Source organism: Carcharodon carcharias, chromosome 8 (assembly GCF_017639515.1).
Source record: "Carcharodon carcharias isolate sCarCar2 chromosome 8, sCarCar2.pri, whole genome shotgun sequence".
Lineage (NCBI taxonomy): Eukaryota > Metazoa > Chordata > Chondrichthyes > Lamniformes > Lamnidae > Carcharodon > Carcharodon carcharias.
In genome coordinates, this window is record NC_054474.1 from 131414054 (window position 1) to 131429301 (window position 15248).

At 41.8% G+C, this 15248-nt stretch overlaps 1 protein-coding gene across 4 annotated transcripts in view; it reads left to right on the forward strand.

The window, feature by feature from the left end:
* The window catches only part of brinp1 (bone morphogenetic protein/retinoic acid inducible neural-specific 1), a 347418-nt gene that overhangs the window by 225878 nt on the left and 106292 nt on the right, over positions 1-15248 (forward strand). For all 4 annotated transcript variants that reach the window (XM_041192927.1, XM_041192928.1, XM_041192929.1 and 1 more), the window contains one exon: positions 5114-5304. In XM_041192927.1, the coding sequence (XP_041048861.1) occupies positions 5114-5304 (191 nt within the window). The remainder of the gene's footprint in view (positions 1-5113; positions 5305-15248) is intronic.

Sequence of the window (15248 nt, forward strand, 5' to 3'; positions counted from 1 at the left end):
CTATGGACCTAATTCCATCACCCTTTCAGGTATCATGTCAATGTTATGACCCAGCAGATGATGTGCGCCAGGCAGATCAAATCCACAAGGGAAATTTGATCACGCGGTCACAATGATTTTGCAATTTGTATTTTATTTCAAGATGTGTGCCCTGAATTCAGTAGCAATAAGTCCATCAAGATTCGAGATGTTTTACAAAACTAAATTAAACATTTATTAACAAAAGAAAAGATTTCAAGCACATTACATAAGTCTACAAATTATTAGTATAATAACTCCTAAAGCCCCTAATTAATCTAGCTGCCAGTTACACCCCTGTTAAGGCAACAGTAAAAAAACAAATAGATCTTAAACAGATCCAGGCAAATCACTACACTACCCTAGACAGTAAAGTTCAAAATGGCTTTTCCCAGCTTTGGATTTTGTAGACAGCAGCTTAATGCTCAACTGCTGGAGGCTTTTCACGCTTTTGGTAGATTTTACAATCCCTTCCTCTCTGACACATAGCCTCTTCTCTTTTATACATGTTCTTCCCTTTTAGTGCAAATTCCATTGTTCCCATACATCTTTGGAACTTTACCTTTCTCATAATATAAATCTTTTCATGGTGTTAACACTATCAGTAATCTTCAGGAAAAATAAACACACTGTTTGGCCTAACTTCTCTGACAAGGTATAACATCCTACCGTCTCTTTGAAATTCAGACTACCCTGAATTATCTAAAAATGTAATTCTCCTCACTTCACATTATAAAACTTCGGCCATGTTTACCTATTTAGCATTTCAAACCTAACTTCTTTGATGAGTCAAAGTCTCCAGAACAGCTGTCTCCAATTCAATTAAATTCCGCGCCCCCCCCACCCACACACACACACACACACACACACACAAACTATCCAAACCCCACTATTAATCTACTTTTACAATAAATCACAATAATATTATGATAATTATTATACTTTAATGACTGTCAAGACCTTCACAACCTCTGAGTAAAGAAAATCCCCTCATTCCACCTCTAGTTTCCACCAGCATCCTTCAGCAACCTAGGATGCATCCGATCTGGGGCCAGGTAACTTATTAACTTTGAGTGTTGTCAACATATTTGAGATCTCCTTCCTATCTATGTTTTTTTTTTCCTCATCGATATTTCTTCCCTCTCCCCAACCCCCTGCTCAACTACAGCATTAATTTAATCCTCTACCTTTGTGAAGGCAGATGCAAAGTACTCACTCAGAACCTTAGTCATGCATTCTGCCTATACAAGAAGATTTCCTTTTTTTTTGTCCCTAATTGACCCCCCCCCCCACCCCATACCTTTAACTATACTTTTATTTTTTTATGTGTTTACAAAGGGTTTTTATATTCCTTGTATGGTACCAATTAATATTTTCCCACACAGCATCTTTGCCCTTTTATGAATTTCCCTCTGCATTCGGTGTGTCCTGGCCAGTTTTCCATCGTATTTTGTGCCTCACTTTTGGCTTAAACCTTTTTTTTTGCCTCTGTCTTAGTTTAACCTCTATTTCCTTTGTCACTCGGGGAGTTTATGCCTTAGATGTCCCATCTTTCCTACTTATGGGAATATGCAAATGACATCCACCTTGAAGACTTGCCTAATTTATTGTTTTCTAGCCCAGTCTTTGTTTGCAGTCTAGCTGTGCTAGATTCCTGCTCAAATCCCTGAATTTGGGTCTCTTCTAGTTTGGTATTTTCACTTTGTATTTTTCTTATCCCTTTCCATAATTATTTTAAACCAAATTTATATGATGATCGCTATTACCCAGGTCTGTTCTGTGTGCGTACTGTCCGCAAGCATTACCCAGACCTCCCTGTCGGTTGCCATTTCAACACTCCACCCTGCTCTCATGCCCACATGTCCGTCCTTGGCCTGCTGCATTGTTCCAATGAAGCTCAACGTAAACTGGAGGAACAGCACCTCATCTTCCGAATCGGCACTTTACAGCCTTTCGGACTGAATATTGAGTTCAACAATTTTAGATCACGAACTCTCTCCTCCATCCCCACCCCCTTTCTGATTTTTCCCCCTCCTTTTTGTTTTTTCCAATAATTTATATAGATTTTTCTTTTTCTTTTCCCACCTATTTCCATTATTTTTAAATGTATTTCCATCCATTGTTTTATCTCTACTTTTTATTCTTAGTTGTAAAATTCTTCTCTTTCCTATTTCCTTATTGTGTGCTTGTATGTGTGTATGATGTAGTTGTGATGAACATGCTCCAGTTTGAATGTATGAATTGTGATAAAACTCAAGAGAAACAAAAAACTTACCTGAATTGGGTTTGGGAACTACAGTTCCCAGTGGACCTCGGGACTTCTGCGCATGCGGCAGCTAAGAAAGGGCCGCACATACGCAATTAGTGTCTTTCACGTCTTCAGCCCGGTGCCGATGCGCAGTTCATTTCTTTTACATGTTTAGGCCGGGGGCCATCCCTGCACGCCTTCACCGAAGAAAAGTGAAACAGCGTGAAACTGCAGATCAAGAGAAACTGAAGAGAAACCTCATTTCAGAGAAGGTGTCCCAAGGACCAGGAGAGGGGGAGGGGTCAGGGAGATGGTTCCAAACCAAGAAAAAGGTCCCAAACCAGGGAGGTGGACAGAAAGAGGTCTCAAGAAGAAGCCCCGGGTAGAGACAAAAGCTGGGTTCAGAGACAGATCCCATTTTGTCTAGATAAATGATAAGAGCAGAGAAAAAGGCTCCAAATTAAAGAGAGAGAGCTGTTGGGAGCAGACTTGAAGCAAAGTGGGCTTGAGAAAATCCCAGAAGATCCAAGGAGGCAGCTGATGGTTGGTGACTCCTTACTGCAGGCCTCTGAGCAGTGGTGTTCTGCTTGAGACAGCCAAAGATCTGAAAGTCTGCTTGGAAGGTGAAGCTTGAGTATACGCAGAGATCCAGGAGAAAGGAATCTCAGAAGGGGAGATTGAAACCATGAAGGTGAATCCTGCTTGAAGCCTTCTGAGTGAGAACAACATGTGGAAGATTATTCAAATATGGAGATTGGAAACCCTCGTGATTAAGTTAAAGTTTCACTGAGATCAGTTGGCTTACAGTATGACAAGCTTCTGGGTGAGTTGTTGAGAAACCCATAGAATCTGCTTTGGTCGCATCAGTCATTTACTTTGGAGCGTGGTGTGTCTGTCCACAGTTCACAAGTTTGTTCACATGTACTGCATACTTACCCTGAGTTTACGAGTATATGATGGGTATAGTAACTTGTTTAATCTTTCCAAATTTGTTTGCATCTCTAAAGAGATAGCTGGGGTGAAGGAGTAATGAATATTTGAATCACTTTCTTGTGATTGTATTGAGATCTTTCCAACCTTTTTATCTGGTGTAATATAGTTCATTGTCCTTGTTTAATAAATGGTTTATTCTGTGTGTTAAAAGTTCATCAGCAGACTCCTGTGAATTTGTTCAGTTTCTAAAAAAAAAGTTAGGGTCGATCAAGCCAGGTTTCACTCTGGGAACTGACTTGTTCAGTATTAACATCAGCTGGGATCATAACAGAATAAACAATACTTCTGATTTAACCCTAAAGAGAGCTTGCTGTGAGTCACTTTAAAATTTACCTCATATACAGAGGATTTGGGGAAACATGCTACAGCCTATTTCAAAAAATTAAAACACCTCTGCTTACAAGATGACGAGAAAAATAAATGAGTTCAGTTTGCCTCTCTCCCTGTGCGTAACACAGCTGCTGTAAGAAACAGAAAAAAGAAAGATAACTGCACATTCCACTCAAACCCTAAAGCCAGGCAGGCCATCAATATGGATTGAAGATCACAGAGTAGAAGGGGTGAACTGCATACACTATAATGAGTTAATAGAATGAATCTGAAAATGAGTGATGTACAATGAAGATTTATCATAGACATCAGTCATCATGTGCCAGACTCTCTCTCAAGAGGATTGTGCTCAGGAGCAATGTTACCTACTGTGTAACCTGTTTAGATGTAGTGTTAATAAACTAGATTAAAGCAGGTACCAGAGCACGACTACAGTCTGTCTATGGGAAGATATGTCATGCACACCTGTAACCAAGAACCACGGCAACAGTCCACAGATCATAGGGCCTATCCAAAACACTGCATTTGACCACGGGCTTAACCACGGGTACCATGTGGTAGAGGATGCAAAAGAGTTGTGCTGAATCTTGTGGAAGGGGTGGGAGGCCTCAGCCACTGGCTAGAGAGCCACTGAGAGCCTTGAGTCACTCTTTTGGAGAAGGTTCACTGCATCCTGTTTGACTCAGGCAATTGACAGGCAAGCAACAAGTCTTCCCCTAGGATCATGGAACCTGGGAGTGGAAGTCCCACTCACCCAGAGCTGCAAGCCAATCAGAAGCCAACATCTCTATTGAACTGCATGGAGGTGATGCTGCTACTGGCATGACACCCAGCCAAGGCCAAGGATTGTCACTGGATCCCAAGACACATGTGAATGATGGCAGAAGACAAGCCACGGAGGAGGGGGTACAAAGGGATGGCTCTCAGAGGGCCCCCCTTTTCTGATGCCAGGTCCCTCAATCAGGCACCAAATGCCCCCAGCCCCAGGAGCCTGTCAGCAACACTGAACAGGTTTGATTGTCGTGCTCCCCTTATGGTGAGCCCCCCGCACACTGCTGGGTTAATAGTAGTGGTGGTGGGATGAGGCAATTAAGTGGAATTAATTGTTCATTTAAGGATCTCAGTTGGGAGTGGGCTGGGAAGGCAGTCCAGGGCGTTCCTGTCACAGACTTAATCGAGGTAGAGGTGAGAAGGTGGTGGAGTCCCCACCTGGCAATGTTCTGCTTGATTAAATGGCCCCTGCCACCAAGCTCAGCATGGGGAGGGCGCAGGATTCTATCCATGATATGTGAGTTGGAACCAGAAAGACAGGATACAGCAACCTTCAACATTAGGAGGTGGTGATGGGTTTGGGGGTGTGGGTTAGGGGGAAAGGGAAAGAAGCATAATTTAGATTTCACCCGAATCGTCTGGCCAAAAACATGTGCTTGAAGTGGACTATTTAGACCTTCCACATTTTCAGTTTTCATCACTCTGTCTTTATGCACATTATTTGTTTTGATGATTCTGATGTTGTCATTGCAGAGAATTTGCACGTTGGAAGGTGAGAAATACTGCAGTCGAAAGGAGGGACTTAATCCGGAACCCTATCCCACTAATGCCAGAATTCCAGAGAAGTATTCGCTTGCTTGGAAGAAGGCCCTCAACCCAGCAGGTGATTGACACCATCATCCGAAAATACGGAACACATGTCCTGTCATCTGCAGTACTTGGAGGTAAGCTTCTGCAGTTCTCTCCAGCGCTAATTAAATGCTGTTTAATGATGGAGAATCCTGTCATTTTGGACACTGTTAAATTGAGGGTGCAGCATTTATAAACTGAATGGGGTTAAGTTGTGACTTGAACATACACTAGGATTTCTTCATTATTGCTGAGTGATACTCCTGATACTCTCTGCCTAACAACACTATGAGATTGCCTTCAGCTCATGGACTGATGCGGTTTAAGAAGATAGTTCACTGCCACCTTCTCAAGGGTAGTTAGGAAATAAATTGGGGTCTTGCTAACGATGACCATATCGTCGAAACATTTTCTCTTGCGCTCATCAGGACAGACACAAGGATGCCAAATTGGTTGAGGCACTGCTATGGTGAATGCACACGGGAACCATTGTCCCCCACACTTCTGTTTAATTTAAAAAAGGTTTAATGCCTGGACACATTTCTTTTGCCTGCAGAGGACAATCCTTGTGTATGAATCTAGCAAGCAGTCAGAGTTGACTTGCCAATCAATCTACACCCTTTTCTCATGTAGTATAAATTGTTGCTCCCTTTGAAATTTGGCATTTTTGCATCTGTCCTGATGTGTGCAAGACTAAAGCTTTGACAGCATGTCTCCTTTTTCAGTAATACTCAACTTCTGTACTACCAAGCGACTATTTGAAACCATATCCCAAGAATGAATAAAAAACACTATTCTTACCAAGCTGCACGATATTTAAATGGATATTATCAGTGTTCCTTCTGAATGTGTTCCTTAAATTTAAAAATGTAAACATTTTACTTGCTTCAGTAGGGTGGATGGGCCTGGTTGATGCGTTATTTTTATCCTGTTCTGGTGAGTTGGTGTCCCACACCAGCAGAACAGTTTTATAATTGTGTTTTGCATTTTTTGTATTCAGGATTCCGTGTACGTTCTTATCCAAGTTCAAAATAAAATCACCTGGTTTGGGAGGGAAATTCTGAGTGAGGGAGTGGATAGTAAACAATCAAGGAGAACACCGAGAGAGGGATGGAGTTAAAATTTAGGAAGAGCCCTTGAGTAGGAAAGAAATGTTAAGAAACAGTAGCTGGAGAGGGTCCTCAGAGATAAATGCAAAACAAAGCATCCAGAGACCTCAAGGCATGCAGGAGTGTGGTAACCAGAGATACACTTGCTTTATTTTGTTTCTTTTTAAAGGAGAGCAGGCAATATACTGTACAGCTGACATTTTGACAAGTCTGTTATTACATTCATTTAGGTTAGTCCTTTGATCGCTATTAAAAAAGGCAATTTCTCTGTATTGCTTGACAGCAACATTTTATTGAAGAAACAGCATCAGTGACAGCAGGTGAATAACGAAAGAGCAGTTAGTTGAATTGAATAGATGAGCTGACGGCAACATGTTAATCCTTCAGCTGTGTATTGAAATGGAAAAATATAAAAACAAAAAACTATAACTTGATGTACATTTCATAAGCTTCAAAAACAGCTTCAATGAACCTGCGAGATCTTTGTTGATCTCTTGAATTTTACATTGTCTACAGTTTAAACAGACTGGCCATGTAGCAGTCCTTGTCCTCAGCTTTCAAGCAATTCTCCAGTAACATTGAGAAGGATTGATCGATAACTTCATGCACAATTCAGTCAGGTACACCTGCAGTGATCATTGCTGATCGCTTTGATTTAAAAGATGCAAAATGCTGTTACTTGAGTCAGACCTTGTGTTGATGAAGTGTGAATCTGGAATTAAGTGAGTGGCCCATCAGAAAATGTGAAAATCAGTGCTTCAATCTAGAAGACATCTAACCAGAATATTTTAACATCGAGTTCATGTTACTTGGGATTCTGCAAGTGTGCTTCATTTGACCAGTATCTGTTTGAGTGAAAGTATCAAAATGATAAGGAATACTATTAAATTTTTCTGGCATTCACCATGAATTCTCTCCTTTAATATCAAGAACTGGATTCAGATCCTATTGGAACAGAAATCACTTTAAGGGAAATGCCGCCTCTTTCCAAAGGTCCCAAGTTCTGATTGGTAATTGGTGGACAAGGAACTAGAGCCCAGACCTGCATTCAATATTTAAAGTCGGCACTGTGAGAATGTTACTTCCTGAGGAAAAATATGTTGTGAATGTTTCACTTGGGAGACCATGGAGTGCAGTGGACTTCTAAGCTGTTATTTCACTCAGACTAGGATTCAAAGCCATATTTTCAGCTGTCCAAGTTGTGACAAGTTCGGATAGTCAACCTGAGTCATGGTTCGCCTGGCTACATGTACGAAACTGTGCACTATTCAGCACTAAGCACCAATCTCACTCAAACAGGCTTTAAGGATAAATGATGAGTGGTGTTATTCTGAGGGTAGAGAGGAGTCACGTTTACTATACCTGACAATTCTTGTATTTGCTTGTTAAGTCATACCTTGGGTACAACATATGGAGAGCGCTTCATTCCCCAGCAGCGGGATTCTCCCTGATAAGCATAACAAAAAAAAATCATAGAATATTACTGCACAGGAGGGCATTCAGTCCATCGTACTTATACGAACTCTTTGAAAGAGCTTTCCAATTAGCCCAGCTCCATGCTCTTTTCCCACAGTCCTGAAATGTTCTACCATTTTAGCATTATCCAATTCTCTTTTTGAAAGTTATTATTGAATATGCTTCCACCACCATAATTTAGGCAGTGCATTACAGATCAGCATAAATTGCAGCATAGATAAAATTCTTTTCATCTCACATTGACTCTTTTGCCAATCACTTTAAATCTATATTTAAGATTTTACCTCAGTCCAAATCCAGCAACTGTTTTGGCAGTTTCCCCCTTCTCTTCAACCTGTAAATTTCTGAACATAAACCTTGAAACTTGTTTTTGTGCGAAAAAGCAGTAATCCCACATTCTACAAATTGGTGTTTTGTTTCTTGCAGTGAGATAGTGTATAACTGAAACACCTGAACTTGGAAGTGTAAAACACTGTTGACAACATCTGTACCTCTGCTGCTTGTTCAAGTTCTTAATTCCTGGAATTTGCATGAGAAAGTTAAATGTGGAAAGTTGCTTGTTAAACTTAATGTGCAAGTGTTCACAAGGCCTTCTGCAGATTGCAGGGACTTGTAATGAAGTTATGAACGTTATTGACGCTGGCAAGCTTATATTGTGGGTAAGAGAAAAGTAGTGAGGTGATATATAATGAGTATCAGTGGGATGGCAAGGTATATTGATGGTAACATTTCTGTTGTTTGACACCAACAGGTGACTGAGATCACAAGTGACCTCTATTCCAAAAACATTAATTGCCACTTCGCTGCAATGCTAGAATATGCTGCAGCTCCTCCGTTTGATCCCTCTCTTAATCTTATGTATGCATTATGTGACAGGGTTTGAACTCAAAGGTATTGTACACATTCAGCTGTGAATCACACATCACAGAGGAAATTGATTTTTCTGTTATAAAGTGCTTTCTATTATGCCCTAGGAATGTGATCATCAAATGTATGAATGTGCCAAAAAGAAAATGCTAGGGACTATTGTTTTCAATGTGTTGAGAATGTCAAGGTATGATTTATAACATCACAAAACCTCCCAAGTTTAGTATTCAGCTATTTCCTTGCCTGTTTTGGGGGATTTATTGTTGAGATTGTTACCAGAGTTATTGCATTGCCATTTGTGTGATCTTACTGTGCGCAAATTGGTTGCTGCATTTCCTATTGAACAACAGTGACTAGACTTCAAAAATACTTAATTGGCTCTAAAGCACTTTGGAATGCCCTGGGGTCATGAAGGGCACTAAGTAAATGGAATTCTTTAATTTCTTGTTTAACAAATGAACTCTGTAGCCAGATAATAATGTACAAATTTGATTCTTTTGTCTCTGTCCAAATGTCTTTCTCCCTTCTCCTCCTCCATTCTTGAAGACATTGATTGTTGCTCGGTACTGGTTTCATGGGCACTGACAGTTCTCCAATACTGTAGTCAAATGACTGCTGCTAACATGGAGGGCACATGTATCAACTGATGCGAATTATTGGGGAAACAATCCTGAGGCACACTGGGATTTTGGTTTCTTTGAGAGGGCAGGTTTCAGGACTGGTGGTTGCTTCAGCACATTCCCCGGTCAAAGTGCCAGTTTCCAGAGAGTGACATATTCAGACTTTGGAAGGCACCGACACAGCCAGAACAGGCAACCCACTTGAATTTCTATTCATTCAAGGGATGTGGGCATCGCTGGCTAGGCCAGCATTTATTGCCCATTCCTATTTGCCCTTGAGAGGATGGTGGTGAGCTGCCTTCTTGAACCGCTGCGGTCCATGTGGTGTAGGTACACCCACAGTGCTGTTAGGGAGGGAGTTCCAGGATTTTGACCCAGCGACAATGAAGGAACGGTGATATATTTCCAAGTCAGAATGGTGAGTGGCTTTGAAGGGAATTTCCAGGTGGTGGTGTTCCCTTGTATCTGCTGCCCTTGTACTGCTCGATGGTATTGGTCATGAGTTCAGAAGGCTGTAAGGAGCCTTGGTGAGTTTCTGAAGTGCATCTTGTAGATGGTACACTCTGCAGCTATTGTGTGGAGGGAGTGAATGTTTGTGGATGGGGTGCCAATCAAGTGAGCTGCTTTGTCCTGGATGGTGTCAAGCTTCTTTAGTGTTGTTGGAGCTGCACTCATCTAGGCAAATGGGGAGTATTCCATCACACTGCTGACTTGTGCCTTGTGGATTGTGGATAGGCTTTGGGGAGTCAAGAGGTGAGTTACTCACTGCAGGATTCCTAGTCCCTGACCTGCTCTTGTAGCCACAGCATTTATATGGCAGGTCAGTTTCTGGTCAATGGTAACCCCCAGGATATTGATAGTGGGAGATTCAGCAATAGTAATGCTATTGAATGTCAAGGGGCAATGGTTAGATTCTCTTTTGTTGGAGATGGTCATTGCCCGGCACTTGTGCGGCACAAATGTTACTTGCTATTTGCCAGACAGGCCTGAATGTTGTCCAGGTCATGTTGCATTTGGGCATGGACTGCTTCTGTATCTGAGGAGTCGCGAATGGTGCTGAACATTGTGCAATCATCAGTACACATCCCCACTTCTGACCTTATGTTGGAAGGAAGATCATTGATGAAGCAGTTGAAGATGGTTGGTCCTAGAAGACTACCAAGAGGAACTCCTGCAGTGATGCTCTGGAGCTAAGATGACTGACCTCCAACAACCACAGCCATCTTCCTTTGTGCTAGGTATGACTCCAACCAGCGGAGAGTTTTCCCCTGATTCTCATTGACTCTAGTTTTGCTAGGGCTCCTTGACGCCATGCTTGGTCAAGTGCAGCCTTGTTGTCAATGGCAGTCACTCTCACCTCACCTCCAGATTTCAGCTCTTTTGTCCATGTTTGAACCAAGGCTGTAATGAGGTCAGGAGCTGAGTGGCCCTGGCCGAATACAAACTAAGCGTCAGTGAGCAGGTTATTGCTAAACAAGTGCCGCTTGATCGCACTGTTGATGACCCCTTCCATCACTTTACTGATGACCGAGAGTAGACTGATGGGGCAGTAATTGGTCGGGTTGGATTTATTCTGCTTTTTGTGTGCAGGACATACCTGGGCAATTTTCCACATAGTTAGGTAGTTTGCAGTGTTGTAGCTGTACTGGAACAACTTGGCTAGGGGCACAGCAAGTTCTGGAGCACAAGTCTTCAGTACTATTGCCAGATTATTGTCAGGGCCCATAGCCTTTGTAGCATCCAGTGCCTTCAGCCATTTCTTGATATCACGTGGAGTGAATCAAATTGGCTGAAGACTAGCATCTGTGATGCTGGGGACCTCTGGAGGAGACTGGGATGGATCATCCACTTGGGACTTTTGGCTGAAGATTGTTGCGAATGCTTCAGCCTTATCTTTTGCACCATTAAGAAGCTTGTCAGCTCATTCAGAGGACATATCCGGATTTTCTTTTCATGGGTCGGGTTCAAGCGCCATGGTAACCACAATATGGAGGAGGTGGTGACATAGTACAAAGTGATTTAAAATGCTGAGACAGAGACAGAGACAGAGACCAAAGGCAGCATTGGAGAGAGAAGACTGTGAGAGGGCCCTCACAGTTTTAGTAGCAGCAATGATGCAGAATTGTTATCAACGTCAAATTACCAAGGCACACTGGAGAGACTGGATTCAATAGAGACCAAAATTAAAACAGAAAATTCTGGTAACATGCAAGCAAGTCTGTTAACATTTATAAGAAGAAAGGACAGGCTTGTTGCAATATCACTATAAGAGAATATGTATACATGTCAATGCAGAACCAGGGTGTAAAGCAGCATGTGACCAGAAGGCTGTGTTGCTGCTCATTTTGGTGGTGATTATTGTGTGTGTTGAATCCCTAGAGTAGAATCCCTGTTTGTTGAGCTCTCCTTATATATATATGTGTATATATATATATATAAATATATGTGTGTGTGTGTGTATGTATATAGATATATATATATTAGTTCCAGTCTTCAAATAAGTAGAGCCTAATTATTGTTTACCAATTATGTATGTGTGATTGGTGAGTTTGCATAAAGAAGCTGGATACACAGCAAGGCTAATATTTAAAATGTCAATAAAAACAAAATACTGCGGATGCTGGAAATCTGAAACAAAAACTGAAAATGCTGGAAAAACTGAGCAGGTCTGACAGCATCTGTGGAGAGAGAAAACAAAGTTAACGTTTTGAGTCCGTATGACCCTTCTTCAGAGCTCAGAAGAAGGGTCATACGGACTCGAAACATTAATTTTGTTTTTCTCTCTTCACAGATGCTGTCAAACCTGCTGAGTTTTTCCAGCATTTTTTTTTGAGTAAAATGTCAACCTTTCTTTTGGCCACCCTCCCTTATCTCTCCTTTGGCTTTGTGTTTAATTTTCTTCATGTCTCTGTTTAGGAGGTTTTTCTACATTAAAGGTGTCATATAAATGGAAGCTTTTGTCACCGTTACAACTGACTAGGTTCACATTCCTAATGTTAACCTGACCTTTTTGGGAAGTTTATGGACCGACTGCCTATTTGTAGGGCCCTACCTGCCCACTGCCCTTTGCTCAAGTTGTGCATTTATTTTCTGGATGAACGGCAGCCTCTTGTCCTTTCAATCAGACCTGCTTCTGGCTTGGTCCCATCTCCTTTCTGCACCAAACCCACTGCTCTGGGCCGATTAGGTGCTTTGCAAATCAAAATAGCGGCACATTTGCATTGTGCACATACACGTTGATGAGAGGCCAGGACCCAGAAGCCATCGCAATGTCTGGGTTCCAATCCAGGAAATGAAATCCCACCCGCTCTAGGTATGAAGACTGAAGGAGTTTTGGTGAATTCAGATTTATCATGTGGCTGCTTCCTTCAGGATACAACATTTTAATCTGCTGATTTAATAGTGAGCATTGAATGCGTCTGATGATAAACCACTCCTGATCAAGTCTTTGTTTTATATGAAGTGGGGTGTTTGTGACACTGGTTGGTCAGTACTCTGTTGAACCAATAGATTCAAATCCCTTGTTCTGGTGACCAAAGTTACTGATGGTGCAAACAAATTTCAATCTGTGGAGATAACTGAAATGCTAATGCAGACTGCTGAGTAACTGATCAACAAGTTCCAAACATAGTTAAAGAATGTGTGATGATCTCTGATTGAGAATGTATTGTATCCATAACATGAGCATTGTTGCTGTCTCTAGTGGAAGGATTCACAGATGGAAGCAATCCTATCTCTACCCATAACACTTTTTTTTAAGGATGGTTGCTTGGCAATGATCAGAACCAAGGGACTCAGTAAGACTATTCCTTCATTGATCCAGGAGTGTTAGCCAACCACATTTCCCCAGCTCACATGTTTGTTCCGACCTGTCTTCTCGTCTTTCCTCACACCATCAAAACATATGAACTCAGAAACTGCATTGGGGATCTTCATGCCAGAGTCCTGTTGTAACTCAAGTTGGAGCCTGGTGGAACTCCAAGGAAAGGGCATAAATGGTAGTTTTCAAATATACATGTCATTAACTGGACTAACAGATAGAAACCAAGGAAATTCCTATGCGGTTTCAGAATCGAGGGCTGCAATTTTCCTTCAGCCCTTACACCTGCGCACCAGTCATGCTCTGCTGGACATGGCTTATGCTTGCCTGTAATTCTCCAGTTGATGGATATAAGACCTAGTCCCTTTTGTACTGCTTCCAAAAGGACATCCACCCCATGTAGAGAGAGGACGTTGTGGGGGAGGAGAGGGGGTCTGTCTCATTTTAATGAGATTTAACTTTGTGGCTGCTTGAAGAGCAAGCAATCCATCCCTACACAAAGAAGGAAACCATGGATACCCCGGGACAAATATAATGGGGATAAGACCCAACAATGTTGGTGTCCACCTCTTTTACTTCTACATTTCTGGGCAGAAGGCAGAGGGAAACATATCTTAAGTGGTTTCAGGAGGTGCATCTTCATCATCTTAATCACCAAAAAGAATAACCAAAAATATCACTGGCCACTGCTTCTTGACTCCATCTCAAGTTTGTTCGACTCATTCAGCTAACTCAATAAAGATCAGAAATAGAGTCTATGACCTTCTGATTGTTGTGGTTCAGTTCCATGTATTTACCCATCATTGGGGAAGGCGTAAAGTAATTTATTTAGATCATGTCACACAATGGGCCAATGTCGAAGGAAGCACAAAAACTGGACGAAAGAATGGTAATCATATGGAGCAAAATTTAGGGTCAAGAAAGCTGCACTAACTTTATTTGACACAGTGTATCATTACCTGCTGCATCTGTAATTAAAAACAAAGAGAAGTGCAGAGTAACATGCTGAAAAAGAAAGATTCCTACCATCTTATTCATTAACCAGAAAGGTTTAGTTTCCCTTTGTTCATCGATAGCGCTGGCAGAAAATTATTATATGCAGTGTAGTGGGTGGGAGTGAAAATTATCTTAGCAAAGGATTCGGATAATTCATGGATCATTGCCATTTGAATTCTATGCGAGAATCATTTTCTCTGTAGTCGGTACCACCTACCCATTATATTTTTCAACTTTATTTATAGACCATTTTCAAGGATAAAACTGTAGGACACGTTAGAGTGTGTTTTTTAATGTTGATGAAAACCAGTGTGACTGGAAAGTCAGGCAGAGCTGATTCATACTCAGTTTGATGCTTAATCTAACACTATCAACTGGAGAAAATATACCTTCACCAACCGATATAGGAGGAGACCATTCAGCTCATTGTGCTTGTGCTGGCTGTTTGAAAGAGACAGCCAGTTGATTCCATTACACTGTACTTTCCCCATAACCCACTAAGCTTTTTCCCTTCAAGCATTTATCTGTTTCTCTTCTGAATATACTTTTATTCTTTCACAAGATATGGATATCACCACCTAGGCCTACAGTTGTCCACCCCTTATTGCCCTTGAAAAAATGATAATGAGCCAACTTCTTGAACCGCTGGGATGCATGTGGTGTAGATACAGTGCTGTTAGGGAGGGAGTTCCAGGATTTTGACCTAGCAATAGCGAAGGAATGGTGATATGGTTCTGAGCCAGGATGGCATGTGGCTTGGAGGGAAACTTGCAGGTGGTGATGTTCCCATGTAACTGCAGCCCTTTTCATTCTAAGTGGTAGAGGTTCTTGGTTTGGAAGGTGTTGTCGAAGGAGCCTTAGTGAGTTGCTACAGTGAATCTTGTAGATGGTACACACTGCAGTACTGTGCACTGGCAGTGGACGGAGTGAATGTCTAAGTTAGTGGATGGGATACCAGTTTAGCAGGCTGCTATGCCCTGCATGGTGTAAAGCTTTTTGAGTGTTGTTGGAGCTGCACTCACCCAAGTAAGTTGGAGAGTATTCCATCACACTCCTGACTTGTGCCTTGTAGATGGTGGACAGGCTTTGGAGAGTCAGGATGTGAGTTGCTTGCTGCAGAATTCCCAACCTTGACCTGTTCTTGTAGCCAC